At 36.9% G+C, this 19,600-nt stretch overlaps 1 protein-coding gene and 1 pseudogene across 1 annotated transcript; both read left to right on the top strand.

The window, feature by feature from the left end:
• Positions 1 to 18,542, top strand: part of LOC104429210 — a 45,744-nt pseudogene extending 27,202 nt beyond the window's left edge.
• On the top strand, positions 169 to 2,981 carry LOC104451447. Its single transcript, XM_039315431.1, has 3 exons — positions 169 to 288; positions 376 to 741; positions 2,708 to 2,981. The coding sequence occupies exons 2-3, from the start codon at positions 514 to 516 to the stop codon at positions 2,876 to 2,878; spliced, it is 399 nt and encodes a 132-aa protein (XP_039171365.1). The 5' UTR covers positions 169 to 288; positions 376 to 513; the 3' UTR covers positions 2,879 to 2,981.
• Positions 18,543 to 19,600: the final 1,058 nt, after the last annotated feature.

Below are 19,600 nucleotides of genomic sequence, written 5' to 3'. Positions count from 1 at the left end.
AATCTGTTTTATAGGCTAAAAAGCCAAAACCCTTACTAAGCAGATCAAGTATTCTATACCCGATAGTTTAATGTTGAAACAAGTTTAATTGGGGTCATGTTGCTTTGATCCAAAAGAGCAAAGTAGCATATGAGGCACAACATTTTCGATCGACAAGTTAGAGCAACATCACGTATGGATATTTATGTCTTTGCAACCCCATACTGTGTGACATGGGACTACTATTTTTTATCTCGTGAGCACACATTTGAGTTTAAAGAGTGGGAAGGAAAAGCCGAGTTTGAATATGTAAGCTGCAATTATCTTTTTTTCTCTTCTGCTCCTTTGTGCATATTGGAAGTTGTTACACTTGGTTTTCCAATATTTGGATTACAGGTGAAAAGTAGAGGAGTGTCAATCTTTCCAATGCAAGCCGGGATGCTAAGGACCCTTCAAGCACTGTGGGACGTGTTTCCTTTGTTTTCAAATGCCGGGTAGGGGGAGAAATCTAACATTGGCTTTCTCAAGAAGCATATGGGAGCTTCATTTGAGCAACGTCCCCAGCCCTGGGTTACAAACATCAGCATTGATGATATCCACTCTGGAGATTTTCTTGCAATTTCAAAAATTCGTGGGAGGTGGGGTGGTTTTGAGACTCTGCAGAAATGGGTCAGTGGAGCATATGCTGGTCACACAGCTATGTGCTTAAAGGATTCTGAAGGAAAGCGATGGGTTGGTGAATCTGGACATGATAATGAACAGGTAATTTGGCAACGGCCATGGGTTGGTCATACATGTAAGCGCACTTCTCTTTCAGTTTGAAGGACTGATTTTCATATTGACTAGTGGAGAAAAAGCCTTTCCGAGTAAAAGAATTACTTTGCAATTGTTTTTAAGCATTTTATCTGCTCCTTTTGTTCTTCTTTTTCATACATTGACAGATTGCTTTTGATGTATATATTTTTGAATTTTGACATTTCATCCAATCTTTCTGCTTGCTGCTGTCTATGCAATTGTAATCGTGAAGTATATTTTTAAACCAATTGCATAGACCCAATATTAGCATGGCTGCCAGTTGATAACTGGCTAGAATTGGCCACGTTGTTCCAATATCAGGATATCCAGCAGACAAACGTTCAAACATCTCAAACACCCCTACCAGTTGTTTGGGTTATTATTTTTGCACCTCCTCTTTAATTCCCTGTGCTCATCTGCCATTCATTTTTTAAGACACCCATATTGCACTGCTTATACATTCTCTGATTATTAAAGGGTTGTCTTGTACAAATTGAGAAGAACAACTAGGTTCCCTACCGTGTTTCTGTAACATGTCGTAGGTTGAAACGTAGGTTTTTGGGGCATGGCTGGTTGCTGTATAAATGTAACTTCCGTCGAATCATGGACTTCTTCTCTTACAAATACAGTTCCATTGACATTGTTCCATTTTGCATATTAATTGTGCTTATATTACACCCCTATGTCCTTAAATTTCCTTGTTCATCTTATCTTCTCTAATAAGAGAGGTCTTTCCTTTCTGTGCTCCTGTAGAAACTTTTGATTGTAAGAGAGGATGAGTAAGTAAATGATGACATGCTGATTCAGGTTCATGATGAACTAGAGTAAATCCTATTTAGCCTCCTACTAGAAGCTCGATTGTGGCATCATCATATATGTAACATAGCAAATACAGTGTGAACTGTTTCTATCGAACTTCAAGACCATCTTTACACGAGACATGGCAACTTACCGATGATGATTATGGTTAGAATTCGATGAAATGACGTCCTTTACTCAAGGCAAACCTTGATTAACAAATTAAAGTTCACATGTGGGTTATAGCTGTTTGCTCTATTCCTTTGTGTTGGTAAAGGGGTCAGCTGTTACAGAAGTCCAACATAGTAATGGAGATAATGCAATTTTTCGTTTTGTTCTTATCATTGCAGGGAGAAGATGTCATTGTTGTGCTCCCATGGGATGAACGGTGGGAGTTTGAGCTTAACAAATATGACTCAAATCCCCACATTGCATTGCCTCCACTACATCCTGATTTGCAAGCCAAATTTAATGAGACTGCTGCACAATCGATGCAAATTATCCACCACCATTGGACGCTCATGTGGTACAGAGATTGTACACGTGCACATGTGTTTATATATATTTTGTGGGTGCATTCAATTTGTCTTAGACAATTTTCTAACACTAAGGCCTTGTGCTACTTCCGAGGTATATCTGTAGATGACTTGAGATTCTTTGATGCTGGATACGAAATAGTTTCTGCTTCTCAACCTAACAGCATGGTCTCGCATTTGTCTTAGACAAATTACCCTTACTTTGATAAACCCTGAAATATAATGATGCCATGTGTCAGATCCTAACAGCATGGTCTCGCTGGAATTAGACAGTGATGCCATGGTTTCGAATGAATTCAACTGAGCAAAGCAAAAGGCTAAAAACTGAATAGTGATCTCCCCAAATAGCATATTAGCATGTGACTCTATTGAGTGCTAACATTGTGGAAAAGAATCTGACTTGGTTTGACAAATATTCATTTTTTATGGCCTCCTATATGATACTAAGGCTGCAAAATAGTGGACTTTGTTCATCTTTTCTTAAGAGTTTTTATTGGCCCGGCTGATGATGCATGTAATATGCTCACCATGTTGGGTGCTTTCTTCGCATGATCGGAGCGTGGTTCACTCGTTTTATAGAGAGCATTGTATTATTGTAGGTTGCTTCTGTTATGACAGTATGGAAACAAATGCAACCAGCCTATGCTGCGAACATGTGGAATGAAGCACTCAACAAGCAACTAGGAATAGAGGTACCATCCCATTCAAATTGCAATTTACTTTATGGCGACCTTACAATTGTGTTGCACACAGGGCTTGGATCTTCCTGATCTAATAGTTGAAAGGGAAATGATGGGGCCATCTTTTGCTGAACTGCTGACAATTCCAAAGCAAGATGATTGGGTATACAGTGATGGGAAGTCTGCCTCATGTGTAACTATATGTAGAATAGTTACGAAGCATACCGGGTTCCGCAGTAATGTGGGATGTAGCTCCTATGTCTGGGTACCATTCTGTACCATAAGGTTCTTCAATACGCATGGCTGCCAATGCAGTTGGTATTTCATCTGTTTGATATGAGTTATCAAAACGATACCAATATCGAAGTGTTGTATGCCCTGGTCTTTTACAAATTTGACATTCTAGAAGACCATTATTTATTGGCTTTGTGTTCTTCACATGCTAGTTGCCATTTGAACTTTGTGGTGGATATGATCTAACACCTTGATATCTTTGAGAAGAATTTGTATACGGTCTAAAACTTTGTCCATAGTTAGACCAGTTATCCTTATTAGCCTGATCTTGCTATGTTAGATTCAAGTTATTCATTTGATATTGGTGATTCCTTCCTGCTCCAGTAAAGTCATTTCCACTAGCTCTTCTGTTAATGGACTATCCTCTGCCATAGTTATACCTGAGTGCTAGTATGAACACCTAGATGGGGGTGAATAGGTGTTTAAAATAAATATTGGCAAATATATGCAGAATAAAATAAACTTCAAACAAAGGAGTTAGGGAAGAGAATAAGAACATAGAAATTATAGTGGTTTGGCTTAATCTAAGCCTACGTCCACTCTCCCACGCTAACAGCCTTCTTGGCTGGATTCCATTATGCAATCAACAAGAGATTACAAATTCGAGTGCAAACACTTAGTAGATCACACTATTTCACTAAGTACTCTTTTGGTATTTCTCTCACGATCACAAACGTTTAAGCTCTCCAAAGACAAGTGTATGATCGAAGGTCGCTCAGACTTTTGAATTATAAATTCTACGCTCTATCTCTTACTTGCTCATCGGTTCATCTCCTTAAATACTTCTCCACTTCCAAACTAGCAATTGGACAAGATCCCGAGAATCGTCTTCCAATATACCCATTGGACAGCTCTGTATTTAGAAGATTTGGTAGCCGTTGAGTGACAAAGGTAGAATCCCAAATTGATTCCGATCGCCCATACAAACGGAATCTTGGTTTCCATAAGTAAAGCTTCTTCGTATAGAAAGTTCTTGTCTTCAAGATCCAATCGTCAATCAAATAGATTGAGTCAATCAAATTAATCTTGATGTGGAATCCAAACCAGATCATTAGCCATTATATGATTAGACTTGAGTTACGTTCTGTCGAGTTATGGATGTAAAGTCTGAGAGCAATAGACTTTACAATTTGAGTTTGAGTGCGATAGACTTTACAATCTGAGTCTGAACATATTCTGCTTCTGAACAGATTTAGCTTTAAGGTCTCATGTACCCGGTTCGGCTTCAAGATAGAGTCTGTCTTCCGGTTCATCATTCACGTTCAATCTGGAATTTGTCGAGTGAGCGGACTTCGATGTAGAACAGACTTTGACACTAAAGTCTGGCAATCTTCAGACTTTGACACAAAAGTCTGGAAATCTTCGAAATATACTTTGGACATGAGTTACGTTTAGTCTTCTGGTCGTCTTCACACTTTGACAATATCCTTTACATGTTCTATCATCTGCATGGTCTATTACTTAACCATTAAACATGTTAGTAGCATTTGATTTATTTTGTCATCTTTAAAACATCATAAGGGATTTCCCTAACAATACCCTCCTTGGATACTTTCTCTTTGGTTTCTGAAACTAGACTTTTGCAGACCTGTTCCAATCTTTCTTTATCCATAGTATGCTAGGTTAGTATTGTATTGATTGATAGAATATGTTTGTAACCTAGTTTCAAATCTTTCAAGTTGAGAAATAACCTCATCATATTCTGGCTGAGGTTTGAGACAGTACATGGTTGTTATAAAACTTTCATATTCAGATCCTAACCCTTTAAGAATACCAAACATCCTGGTTATATCATCAACAGGTTTTCCAATGGCATTTAGTTGATCACAAATGGATTTAAATTCTCAAAGATATTCGCTCAATGGTCTATCTCTTTTCCTGCAAGCTTGTAATTTTCCTCTTAATTCAAATTCCTTTGCTACAGACCTCTGTGTAAACCGATTTATAAGAGTTTTCCATACCTCGAATGAAGTCTCTAAGCCACGATTTATAAGAGTTTTCCATACCTCGAATGAAGTCTCTAAGCCAATTATCAGACTTAGAATGTTCTCAGATACTGCTCCACTTATCTAGGATGAGATTAACTGATCAGTCTTTATCCAATCTAGATGATCAGGATTCATCACTTGTGTTTGCCTTCCTTCAACCTCAGCTTGTATCATTTGAGCTGGTGGTGATGTTTCACCATTAATAAAACCAATCATATCTTGACTCTTCAGGAACCTATGAAATTGAGCTTGCCATAGTAGAAAATTCTCTTCTGTCAACTTGATTGTAACAAAATTTGCTATATTCACATGAATCGGAAATGGATACTTCTGCAACCTGGTTGTCATTCTGTATATCTAGATACTTTGAAGATATGACATAATAGACGAGTAACCTTCGAATATCAGCTTTCTGAAGATCAGCAAGATCTTGATGTTGCCTTGATCATGCAGTCTTTATACAAACTTTCAGCAATGGAGAAAGAAGATCGAGAACTCCCAGAACAATGATCTTCGAATATCAGCTTTCTGAAGATCAGCAAGATCTTGATGTTACCTTGATCATGCAGTCTTTATACAAACTTTCAGCAATGGAGAAAGAAGATCGAGAACTCCCAGAACGATGCTCTGATACCATGTGAAGAAACGGATACTAAAAACTGAAATGTATATAAAAGAAAGAACTCTGTATATCGTGAATACTGAATGATCAATACATCAGTCAAGAACCTTTTTCTTCTTCTCTCAATCTATACAATCTTCTAAAGTTCTACTTCTCAGAAAACAATAAAAGCACTCGAGAGAATCAAGAGAATCATCTATCTATCTTCTTTTCTACTTCTCTTTAATGAAGCTTTACATTTCGGTTAAAACGATCTTCCAAAACTGACTTAACAAAATTCAGTTACAAGATTGAACAACCGAATAGCTACACTGTTATATTGACACGTGAACAGCTCCTTGTGCAGCTTATTCAACTTCTTTTTCTGGTTTTAATCTTCTATATACCCAGCTTCTTCGTGGATTGCCAACTCAGCTTCTTCACGGATCACCAGCTCAGCCTCTATTTCTTTTCTTCGACTTCTTCATAAATTGCCAACTCAGCTTTTCTTTATTTCGAGCTTTGCTCTGCTTCTGCTTCAGCTTGCCAACTCGGCTTTTCTTTATTTCGAGCTTTGCTCTGCTTCTGTTTCAACTTGTTCAGCTTCAGACTTTGCTTTCCTACTTTCATCAATATTTATAGTCTGTGTTTTTGATCTTTGTTCTTTAACGAGAATTAATTTTTAAAACAAAATATCGTTTGATTTTGACCGAATCGTTGCTGGTGAAGCAAAATCGAAAAGAGATTCAGATGTTAACTTTAAAACAAAACTCCCGAATTCGTGAGAAATAGAGCTAAAATCTGTTGTCTAGGGTTCGAAAATGGAGATTTCTCGCATAGCTTGACCCTTTGGACAGGCTGCAATCCACCGTTTTCGCTCTTCCCCGCTCTCTGTATTTCTCGGTCTCTCTCCGTACTGTTTTTTTCAGAGAAATATAATGAGACGATTAGACCCCTTCCCCCAGCCCTCTTTTTTTTCCCCTTTCCCTTTCTTTGCCTTTTTCTTTTCCTTTTCACCAATATGCCTCACTAGTCATTACTGAATTCGAGTTCTTGTTAATTCAATGATTGCTCCCTTATAGTTGGTGAAGTTGAATTTAGAGTGCTTTATTTAGTATAACATTAGAGATTTGATACACTAAACTGATTTGTAAAATTATGTGACAAAATCTCATTGAACTTTGAAATACATCGATTAGTTAAAAGAATCCGTTAGAATCTATCGCATTGTTTTAAAAATGTTCTGATAAAAAAAAAAAATGTACTCATTTTCCCCTTCATCTTCTATCCAAAATTTTGTGTCATGCTAATGTATCCACTACTGTGATGTTCTGTTTGTTAAGGAAGAGAACAAACGAATAATGTCATGGAGAAAAACACAAACGCATGGAAACAAACAATATAACTACGAAAGGGCATGTAATTACCCTTTGCAAGGTATAGATATCATTTCAGTTACATACCCTAGATAGTTTTGATTGTTAAAGATTATGATGTCAATAACATTGACGGTATAATTCTTTTTTCTCCCATATATTCCTAGACATACATGTGCAACTCAGGGAAAAAAAATTTAGTCAAAAGCTGAATTTATTCTTCAAATAGATAGAGCGAGTTGACGCATAGCGCCAAATTCCTCCACACTTAAAAGCTATTCTCCTTAATTTCATCCCTTTACCAATTTAACAATTTGAGAAGTTGCAGAAAAATGACTTTTTTTTTTTTTTTTTACCCAAAGACATAAGTGCAGAAACCCGATTACTTGGAAGATCATGGAACATCCTATAAGTTCCCTTAAACCGATCAAGTCTAGAGCTTTAATTTATGTAAATGACCCACACACAGAGCAATTTGCATGCATAGAGAAATGATTTGTAAAATACGATGAAGCATAATCTCGACTTTAAAAAGAAAAGCAAAGCACATGCATATGTTTACCATCAAAGAATTCATAGAAGGTTACTGCATCTCACAGCTACGTTCACCCAACTACATTCAGATCATTCAACCCGATAGAATTCGTTTCGCACAGAATCCATCAGATTTACTTGTTTGGTGCGCATATATTTGATATGGTTAAATAAGGACAGTTGGAGATTTTTTATTTGATTCTTACAAATGGAAAATGGCAAAGATGACGAAGCAACATACCGGTTAGAGCCGATAAAGAAGATTCGGATGCATGTAACCGGCAAAGATGCACATCAAGAAGTAGAACTAAGCTGTTTTTGAGATTCTGAAGCACTGGTCAGCATCCAGGACTCCAGCAAGGAGCCTTTCTTTGATGAAGTCGGAGATCCAATTCTTAGAGAAACAAAGGCACAGGCCTGCTGCTGCACGTGGGAATGAACAGCTTTTGGTGAAGAATCATAAGGAATTTTGCCATAAGAGACGACACAACAGTTGCCAAGAACGCGCGCAGGAAACGTCTCCGTCTTTTCTTCGTCATTTCTTTATATTTTTTTAATGAGAGAGAGAGAGAGAGTTGGAATTGTTGAAAGTCTTGAATCCCGATCAACAATACCGTTGAAGGGTCCATGTATGCTTTATTGTATTGCACTGTACTCCAATCAAGAACCCTTGCCCACGTTAGCATCTCGAACAACAGTCCCCTACAAAAGAGAACCGCCAAAGATGCCCCGTAAACTGAGCTAATTTCCACCGCTGCGGCTTAGATTATTTATTTGTTGAATTTCTGATGCCGTGCTAGGTGGATTCCTTGTTGTCCCAAAAACTATGTTTTTTTTTTTTTCCTTTAATCCCAAAAATTATTTTAACTAAAGCTTTTGTCGCATCTTTAGCCACATGATTCGGAAAATCCGGTAGCACATGGAGGCCTTATCGAGAATTGGCATCTTGCCCACTAGATAGTTGTCCTCGCATGCTTTCTTTTTTTCTTTTTTTCATCCTTTCTTTTCCGTTCTACAAATTAACCTATTACTAAAATAATAAAAATTATATATTCCCTATTTAAAGATCCGATTGTTTTTACTCCACCTCAGGTCTTTAACTTTCTATTTATTTTTCTGCTTAGCTTCTGCGAAACAATAAATTTCCAATATTTTAATAAATAGTTAAGATAATCCAAATTAACCCCCATGCATTAAAATTCTGAATTCCCGAATATAATATAATTATTTAATAGCGAAATATTATGTAAAACTAAATAAAGAAAAATAGTTAACCAAATAACCTAGTAAGCTAATGGTTTATTATTAGATGCATAGTCAGTGTTTAAGGCCTTATTACACACTTACTATGAACAAGTGACATGTGTATTTGAAATTATTTTTGTAATTAAATTCTTCCACATGTCAACGCCTAAATGTGAATGTGCAAATTATTTTTATATCGACAATTAACCTACTAAAATCTCAATTTAATATAATGCAGGAAGAGTTTACATGTGGCCTATTAAATTGCCACCTCATGCTTTCACTTTTTTTATCCTTTTCTTTTTCATTTCTGAACAATAACCTCTTACCAAAATAATGAACAATTTGTCTATTTATATGGATGCCACTCCACCTCACATAACTTTCACTTCTTTTAGAGACGAAATCAAATAAGATTTCAAGTGGCCTATTTTGAATGCCGTGATTAGACTCCTTCCCCCCCAAAACTCTCTCTCTGTCTCTCTCTCTCTCTCTCATATTTCTTTTTCTTACCCTTTTCCTTTTTGTTTATTACCAATAGGCCTTGATAATCATAAGTGAACTCAAGTTCTTATTTATCCTTTGAGGTGCTCACTTGGACTTGGTCTAATTGAGTTTTAGAGTGATTTATTTAGTGCAATATTCGAGATTTGACATATATATATACTTAGAATTTACCATATTGTTTTGTAAAGTCATTTACCAAATCAATCCTTTCTTGTTTCTAGCATTAGTTGGACAATGTATCTCTCTTCTCCCATTTTTTCCTGGACATGCATGCGCAACTCGAGGAAAAAATTTATCGTTGAAAACCGAATTTATTCTCCAAATGGATAGAGCAAGTTGACGCGTAGTGCCACATTAGGCATATGTATTATGGCCCCCATTTTAACGATTTGCTCCTTAATATCATCCCTTCAATAATTTACCAATTTGAGAAGTTGCTATAGAAAGATTTTTTTTTTTCAAAAACACAAGTACAAAGGCTCAATTATTTAGAGGACCATAGAACATCTTGCAACCTCTCATAAACTACTCAAGCCTAGATTTTTAATTTATGCAAATGACCCGCACGCATAGCAGTTTGCATGTGTAGAAGAATGATCTGTGAAATATGGTGAAGCATAATCTATATCTCGCGCAATTCTTAAGAAAAAAAGAAAATCTCTACTTAAAGGAAAAAGGTCATTTCTGTTGGCAAAGACACGTAATAGTATTATGAAATGTCGGTACACTTTGGTCTATTAGTACGCTGTGGGACTTACAGAAATCTCAAATATAGGACTTACTGAGAAAAAATAATGTAATTGGGTAGCAGTCATACGGCGAAGGGTCCCATTATGGACAAAAGAATGCTAAAATAACAGTAGGACTACACGAGTTATCGCCCACCTCACAAGTCAATTTTCTACCAACTACCCTCGTCTTCTTTTTATTTGTCCATCACTCGGTTTCAGACTGAGGACTTCTAGAAACCAACCAAATTTGACAAGATGCTACACTTTGAAGCCCAACCAACGGATCCACAATTAATGTCTATTCTCAGTAAAAAAAATTAAAGCATATGCATATATTTACCATTAGAGAATTCATATAAGGTTATTACATCTTACAGATACATCCACCCGTAGACTTCAGCTCAATAAAATTCAATTGTCATATAATCCTTCAAATTTAATTGTCTAGATGTATATATTTTGATTTGACTGTTACTTTTTCTAAAAAATATTATGATAATAAGAAAATATGCATATACAATTATACCGTGTTAAAAAAAATAGATAATATGAAAGAGATTCCGGATGAGGACTTTTTTTGCAATGGATTCACTTCTAATTGATCAACGAATATGATCAATTAGAAGCGAATTTGTTCTAGGCATGAACTTTCCAAACACATCTTAATCATGTATCTTTTGTTTTCTTCCAAGTGAGGTAAATGATGTCATAGGAATGAGAATGTATGATTGAAAGATGAAAACGAGTAAATGGACTAGGGGCATCTCCCTCTGAAGATGATAAATATATGAAGCCGAAGAAATTTTCCTTAGAATTCCATCAATTTCAGGAGTGTAGACTCGTGCGTGCATGATCCAAATAAATAGATTCATTATGATAATAATGGGCTCGTTGTGCAAAACTAATGGGGGAAGCAACAAAACATGTCCTTGCACCAGGATGATTAATAATAGACGATTGAAGGAAAAAGCGAAATTTCATTTTAACTTGATGCATTTGAAAATCAAAATTTAAAAAGTTATATTTTCTGTGCCACTATTGCAATTTCCCCATTTTCCCATAACAATGTGACATGCACATGGATATCGTCATCGACGGTGTGACCTTTTGCTCTCAATTCTAAAGGATAATATACTATCTACATAAAACGTAAAATTACAACCACTAACCCTCAATTTTATTTTAATCTATTTAAAGAGATCATGAGAATCTTTATAAGAGGAAATTGCACAATAGTAACTATAGCTGGATATAAAGTATAGCGAATAATTATTTAATGTGATTGTTAATTGAAAAAAAAAAAAAAAAGCAGCAGGATTTCTGACCTGCTTAAAACGTGATTTGTTTTATAACTTGTCTAATTAGGACTAATAATCATATACTTCCCCCTTTTTTTTTTCTTTTTTGTGGAAACAAACTTTCTTTATTCATCAACGGTGCAAATCTGAGCCCACAAAAGGGTTCCCAAGACAGGGCAGAACCCATAGGACCTGTTGGGATCGGGGGCTAACAAGTTTTTGAGGTAAAATTATATCTCTATGGATTCTGGGATCCAATGGGCGGCTCTATTTAGATCTCTATTACAATGGGCTAGTCTCAAATGGGATAACTGCAATAGGAGTGCATGGGCCCGAGAGATAAGAGCGCGCTCCTCCCCACCTAAAGTGATCCGAAGGGAGCTTGTCACGTTCAAGCAGTCAGACTCTAAAGAGACTTGTTCATGAGAAAGCGAAGTGCTCGACCATTGCTAAGGTTTCAACTTGCTCTGCAAAGGAGGCACGAACCGATCCTACGAAGCCATCAAAGAGAATCCCGGAGGAGTTCATGTAGGCACAGGCTATGAATCCTTCGTTCGAGCCCGGTAAGAAAGCCCCATCTATGTCAATTTTCGAAGTGCCCGTTCCAGTGGGATCTAGCTAGGATAAATCTGCTCTGAGATGCTATTTTTAACTTTGGGGTTCCAATTTCTGTAGTTGCGCAGCATACTCCAAGCTGATTCCAATATTTTCGTCGGATCTGGAGTGAGGTCTCAGAAGACATTGCTCACTTCGAGCTTTCTGAACATACTAGAGGACGGCTGCGACGAGCTCAAATCAGGTGATTTTGTTTTATTTTGTATGAAATTCTGAAAGCCATTCTTCCAGTCTAGAGAAACCTTGGGTTGAGATTCGAATATGTGGTGCAGGGTCGGCCCACACCAATTGCGTCTATGAACAGAGAGTGAATAAGTGTTCTATTGTCTTTACATGCTTCTGACAGATCGGGCACATGGGACCAAGTAAGATTGGCCTCCAAAATAATTTTTTGTTGCAAGGGCGTTCTAGCATAAATTCCATAAGAAAGTTCTCGATTTTTGGTGGGGTATGCATTTTTCAAATTCACGTCCACAGTTTTCATAGTACCGGGAAGGATGTTGTGCGACCTTTAAAAAAAGGGAAAATGTCACAAATGGTCCCTATACTATTACTTAATGTGCAATTTGGTCCATAAACTTTCGATCGGCTCAATTTGGTCTATGAATTATTGATAAATATCTGATTTGGTCCCTGAACTATTGATAAATGTCCAATTTAGTCATTCGTTACTATTTTTTTCTTTTTTTATTTTGCTTATAGTAACGAAATTGAAAAAATACAAAAATAATGAAAAAAAAGAAAAAATAGTAACGGCAAAAAGAAAAAAAAGAAAAGTTCAATAGTAACGAAAAAAGAAAAAAAAAGAAAAGGAAAAATAGTAACGAATGACTAAATCGGATATTTATAATAGTTCATGGACCAAATTAAACCGATTGAAAGTTTAGGAACTAAATCGGGCATTTATCAATAGTTTAGGGACCAAATTAAGCCAATCGAAAGTTCAGAGATCAAATTGCACATTAAGTAATAATATAGGGACCATTTGTGACATTTTCCCTTAAAAAAAAAGTTAAAAATCAGGATAATTTGACAAAGGAAAGCAATTTGAATGTAGAGTAACGAGCCCAAAAGTGAGTGTGTATATCCTTTCAGTTTCTGCACTGTCATTTCACCACAACCTGTTTACATGTATGTTTTCGGTATAATTCCTCCTAAGGAATTGAAATTCTCTTCTCTTTTTTTTTTTTTTTTTTTTTTAAATTATTGACAATGCAGAGCTGCTTTCAATGAGCGTCCCATTGCTATTATCAACTTTTAACTCATGTACAAACAGGATGTCAAAATGCTTTGGGCTTACTCGAGCCTAAAATGTATCGAAGTGGTAGAGTTCGACCATTTTATATATCAAAACCATTTTTTACATCAGCAAAACACTAAAATTTATTAATCTAAAAATGCTAAATTCTATTCAACGTGAAATCAATACCCATTTACAACAAGCATTGTTTAGGATCTCCGTTGACACCAAAAAAAAAAGAAAAAAAAAGAAGAAAACGGATTTAAATGTCATAATGGGTATTATTTAAGATTTTTGGAGGTGTTAATTTTTAATATAAAAATACAGAATAATTTTAGCTCCAATTATACTCGAACGGAGTGGACTGTCACGAGGAGGTGACTCTATTATCTCCCTGGCTTCTCATCCGCCATTTCTCCTGCTCCTCCTCTTCACGCTCTTCTCTCTGCTCAATCCCGCGCTCTCGAGCCGCGAAGCTATTGTTCCACCCGGAGGACGTACTCCCCCTGCTGCCAAGGCAGCTGTCCTGGCCCATCCTCAACTCCCTTCGCCGTCCCCTGCACCTGTTGCCCGCCTTCGTCGGCGCGGCTTCTCCCTCCAACGTCTCTCTAGCGTGGAAAGGAGCTTTGCTTCTACGACAACACCGCTTGGTTGGAGTTCCACAACGAGACCGCTAGCGAGTTCGGCGGAGGCACGCTTCACATCAAGGTCCGTCCTTTAGCTTTATCGCGTCGCATTGGTTTAGTCTCTGTTTGGTTTTGAGAGCGACTCTGGAAGATTGTTGGGGGTTTTGAGCTTGTGGTCACTGATCACAAGCTTTTGAGGTTTTCTGGTCGACTATTATGTCGGGTTTGGTACGGTGGAATGGAATGGAATGATGATTCTAAGTCTTGGTTTTTGTTAGGTGAATAGTGGGAAACGGAATGGACATCCTTGTGATTGAGTGTGATTCTGGATGATTTTGGGAGTATTGAGCTTGTGGCGGTTTGGTAATGCGGAGAGATGGTCACTGTTCATGAGCTTTTGAGGTTTTCTGATCTACTGTCACTGCTTGATTCAATTCGCTGCTGTTCGATTTTGTGATAATTATGGGAGATGTGAGGCTGTAGCAGTTTGTTGATAGGTTCTAATGGCCATCGTTTGCCAGCTTTTGGCAGTTTCTGATTAATTCTTGGTAACTTCGGTACTTGGTTTGAGCTTTCTGTCTTGGTTAACTTGGGGTTAATTTTTTCTAATGGATTCAAAGTGCTGAACTGGATTAAGTTTCTATCTACTTATGGTTCATTCTTATCAACTGAGGTGTCTTACTTCAATATGTTTCTAGTGGATTTCATCACTTGCTGCGGTTTCTTTTCTTCTCCTTTCATCTACTTGTGTGTACTTGATTAAGCTCCACGAAGTGGTGGTACCATGGTTGGTCCCTTGAGTTTTTTCTGTCTAGGTTTTAAGTGGTTGAAGGAGGATTTAGTGATATGGTTGCTCATACAAGTACAGTTGTTTCGTTTGATGTAAAATCAAATTGTCTTATGGAGGCCATTCCAGTCTGGGTGGGTACTGCCTCATGTTGATGCTTGATAGTCCTTGTTTTTGCATCTGGTTCTGCTGAATATGGAAACTAACAACTAGTTGGAGGTATCTGGCTTGTAACTATGAGTTTGGATTGCTCATCCAGGTCAGCAAAGCCCATAGCTGGACATGTATGGATATTTATGTCTTTGCAACCCCATACCGCGTGACATGGGACTACTATTTTTTTATCTCGTGAGCACACATTCGAGTTCAAAGAGTGGGAAGGAAAAGCTGAGTTTGAATATGTAAGCTGCAATTATCTTTTTTCTCTTCTGCTCTTGCATGTACATATTGGTGAGTTGTTACACTTGGATTTTCCATTATTTCAATTACTGGTGAAAAGCAGAGGAGTGTCAATCTTTCTGATGCAAGCCGCGATGCTAGGGACCCTTCAAGCACTGTGGGATGTGTTTCCCTTGTTTTCAAATACAAGGTGGGGGGAGAAATCTAACATTGGTTTTCTCAAGAAGCATATGGGAGCTTCATTTGAGCAACGTCCCCAGCCTTGGGTTACAAACATCAGCATTGATGATATCCACTCTGGAGACTTCCTTGCAATTTCCAAAATTCGTGGGAGGTGGGGTGGTTTTGAGACTCTAGAGAAATGGGTTAGTGGCGCATATGCTGGTCACACAGCTGTGTGCTTAAGGGATTCTGAAGGAAAGCTTTGGGTTGGTGAATCCAGACATGATAATGAACAGGTAATTTGGAAACAGATATGGGTTGGTTATGCATGTAAGTGTGTTTCTTTTCAGTTTGAAGGGCTAATTTTTATATTGACTAGTGGAGAAAAAGCCTTTTGAGGAAAATGATTACTTTGTGATTGTTTTTAAGCATTATATCTATTCCTCTTTGTTCCTTTTTTTTGTACATTGACGGATTGCTTTTGATGTTTGACATTTCACCCAATCTTTCTGCCTGCTGCTGTCTCTGCAATTGTAATTGTGAAGTAAGGTTTTAAACCAATTGCATAGACACAGTATTAATATGGCTGTAAGTATGCCAGTCTTTCACAATAACTGTCCCCATTGTTCCTATACGGGGATATCCAACAGACAAATGTTCAAACATCTCAAACACCCCCACCAGTTGTTTGAGTTATTATTTCTCCACCTCCTCCTTAATTCCCTATGCTTATCTGTCTATCATTATTAAAGACAATCATACAACACTGCTTTAATGTCCTCTGATTATCAAAGGGTGGTCTTGTACATATTGAGAAGGACAAGTAGGCTCCCTGCTGTGTTTCTGTAACATTTTGTGAACCCTTAGGTTTTTGGGGCATTGTATTCCTGTGCGATTACTTTATAAATGTTACTTTTGTCGAATCATGGACTTCTTCTCTCACAAATATGGTTCCCATTGAGACTGTTCCATTTTGCATATTAGGTGTGCTTTAGTTATGCCCCTATGTTCTTAAATCTCCTTGCTCATCTTATGTTCTCTAATAAGACAGGTCTTTCCTTTTTTGTGCTCCCGTAGAAACTTTTGATTGTAAGAGAGGATGAGTAAGTAAATGATGTCATGCTGCTTCGGGTTCATGTTGAGCTGCAGCAGATCCTAATTAGGCTTCTACTAGAAGCTCTATTGTAGCATCATCATATTTATAACATAGCAAATACAGTGTCTGAACTGTTTCTACTGAACTTCAAGACCATCTTTACACATGACTTGGCAACTTACTGATGATAATTATGGTTAGAATTTGACGAAATGATGTCCTTTACTTGAGGCAGACCTTGATTAACAAATTTAAGGTCACATTTAAGTTATTGCTACATGCCATTCCTTTGTGTTGGTAAAGGGTTCAGGTGCTGCAGAAGTCCGACATAGTGTCTGAGATAATGCAATTTTTGTTTTGTTCTTATCATTGCAGGGAGAAGATGTCATTACTGTGCTACCATGGGATGAATGGTGGGAGTTTGAGCTTAACAAAGATGACTCAAATCCCCACATTGCATTGCTTCCACTGCATCCTGATATGCGAGCCAAATTTAATGAGACTGCTGCCTGGGAGTATGCAGAGAGTATGAATGCGAAACCATATGGTTATCACAACATGCTTTTTAGCTGGATAGACACTATCGATGCAAATTATCCACCGCCATTGGATGCTCATGTGGTACAGAGATTGTACATGTGCATGTCTTTATAAAAAAATTTTATGGGTGCATTCAGTTTGTCTTAAGACAATCTTTCTAACTCTAAGTCCTTGTGTTACTTCCAAGGTATATCTATAGATGCCTTAAGATTCTTAGATGCTGGATACAAAATAGTTTATGCTTCTTAACCTGACTGCTAAACAGCAATTTACCCGTACTTTGATGAGCCTGAAATATAATGATGCCATGTGTCAGATCCTAACAACATGGTCTAGATGGAATCAGACAATCACACCATGATTTTGAATGAATTCAACTGAGCAAAACAAAAGGCTAAAACCTGGACAGTGATCTCATCAAGTAGCAGATTAGCATGTGACTCTATTGAATGCTAACATTATGTTAAAGAATCTGACACTTGGTTTGACAAATATTCATTTTTTATGGCCTCCTATATGATACTGAGACAGCAAAATAGTAGACTTTGTTCGTCTTTTCTTAAGAGTTACTATCAGCCCGACTGACGATGCGTGTAATATGCTTACCATGTGGGGTGCTTTATTTGCGTGATGGGAGTATGGTTCACTTGTTTTATAGAAAGCATTGTATTTTTGTAGGTTGCTTCTGTTATGACGGTATGGAACCAAATGCAACCAGCCTATGCTGCGAACATGTGGAATGAAGCACTCAACAAGCGATTTTATGCATTTTGTTTTTCACACTTAGGTGTAACTGAATCTAATGTCTCTGGAATGACATTCAGTTAACACATTATACGGTTGTAATTACACTTCCTTTACTTTATGGCTACCTTACAATTGGGTTGCATACAGGGCTTGGATCTTCCGGATCTATTAGTGGAAACTGAAATGAGGGGCTCATCTTTTGCTGAACTGCTGACAATTCCAGAGCAAGACAATTGGGTATACAGCGATGGGAAGTTTGCCTCATGTGTAGCATTTGTTCTTGAAATGTACAAAGCAACAGGACTCTTTGATCCAATTTCTGGCTCCATTCAAGTTACGGAGTTCACTGTAAGTGCAATCTGATTGACCCTAGTTGGGTTATCTTTCTGACACTAATTGCTTGAACTTACTATCTAGAGATGGATGTCGCTTTCTTCAAAGATTGAGAGAACTATAATCTAGTTTGCCCTTCGAAGCATGACTTTTTGTCATGAGGAGTCTCATTGGGCATTTTGAGAATGGCATTGTTTTTTATGCAGATAAAAGATGCTTACTCACTAAAGTTCTTCAAGAATAATTCAAGACGCTTGCCTAAGTTGTGCAATGATGGGGACGATGCCGAGCTTCCATTCTGTCAAATACGAGGTAGGTATCGAATGGAGCTGCCAGGATACAATACAATGGACCCATACCCTCATATGAATGAGAGGTGTCCAACTCTGCCCCCAAAATATTCCAGGCCATCCGATTGCTAGAAAACATTTCCTATGATGTGAATAGAACTTTGTATATTGGTAGGTGATTCCATCAGATTGTAGCTTATGACTGCATATTTTTGTAGAATGTGTAGTAAATAAAGACCCGTAGGTTGCATAGATTTTTACTTCTTCAAATTCCTTTTATTTGATATGAACCCAAATAACATGTATAAAATTTTTGCATAATGTTATACTGAAACTTCATATAAATCAATTGTCGTATTATTGTTTAGTCTTTCATTATGGTCTATTTTTATGAATGTTCTTGCAATATAAGTATTTACAGTAGGACTATCTAAAATTTGATGTTTACTTTCTATCTTATGACAAATAGAAATGCTCTTTTGGTTAAGGGTTTTCTTATCTTCCTTCTTCTCTAAATGTTTATGCATTTTATGTGTAAAATGAAATGATATGGTATTGGAAATGTTTAATGCACATTAAAAAAATTAGTACTTATTTTTAATTTGTATTACCTGGTAAATGTTGTTAATATAAGAGCAATTTTTCTATCACTTTTTTTTTTTCAATTTATTCAAATACACGTTTACTTGTTTTGCGGTGAAATCATGTATGTTAATATGCACATTGGCTTAAACTAATTGAAATATATATATAGATATGGCACTACATGGTTTGAACTTTGAATGATGTTATTCGGTAATTGCTAAAAGAATAACCAATAAATGAAAAAAAAATTAAACAAAAAGATTTCAGTGATGAATTTATACTGTTATTGTCTCTTTTTCCAAGTTATTGCCAAAAAAACAGATTACATAAACTAATATTAGCATATTGTTCGGGTAGATTAGTTGATAAAATAAGTAACATATTTATTATTAAGTATAAGAGCACCAAAAGTACCAAACACAACATTTTAACTTAATCCCTAGACGGTGAAGTTTGCGATGTTAACCGCTCTTGTCGTGGCAATAACCATATCACCAATTTGAGACTAGTCGGCGACAAAGGAGCAGCTTGAGGGACCTTTCACCTAATAGTTGTCCTCTTGCTCCCTTCTTCAGCCTCCTTGTTGAGTAACAGATCTGTGCTAATATATTGGATTCTTTCTTGCAGTGACCATAATATAAATTATTGTCCTCTAGTCTCTTCATGTATGCCCGGATATTATCTTTATCTCACGTCATCTAGTTATTAATTTACAAGTAAAGATTGCGTGCTCCATCATATATTATATAATTTTTTTGTAAATCTTCTTTGGGGATAATAATGTATAGCGTTACTCTCAAGCAAATAATAGCATCCAC

Source organism: Eucalyptus grandis, chromosome 6, assembly GCF_016545825.1.
Source record: "Eucalyptus grandis isolate ANBG69807.140 chromosome 6, ASM1654582v1, whole genome shotgun sequence".
Taxonomy (NCBI): Eukaryota; Viridiplantae; Streptophyta; class Magnoliopsida; order Myrtales; family Myrtaceae; genus Eucalyptus; species Eucalyptus grandis.
This window is presented reverse-complemented; position numbering and strand designations above follow the sequence as displayed.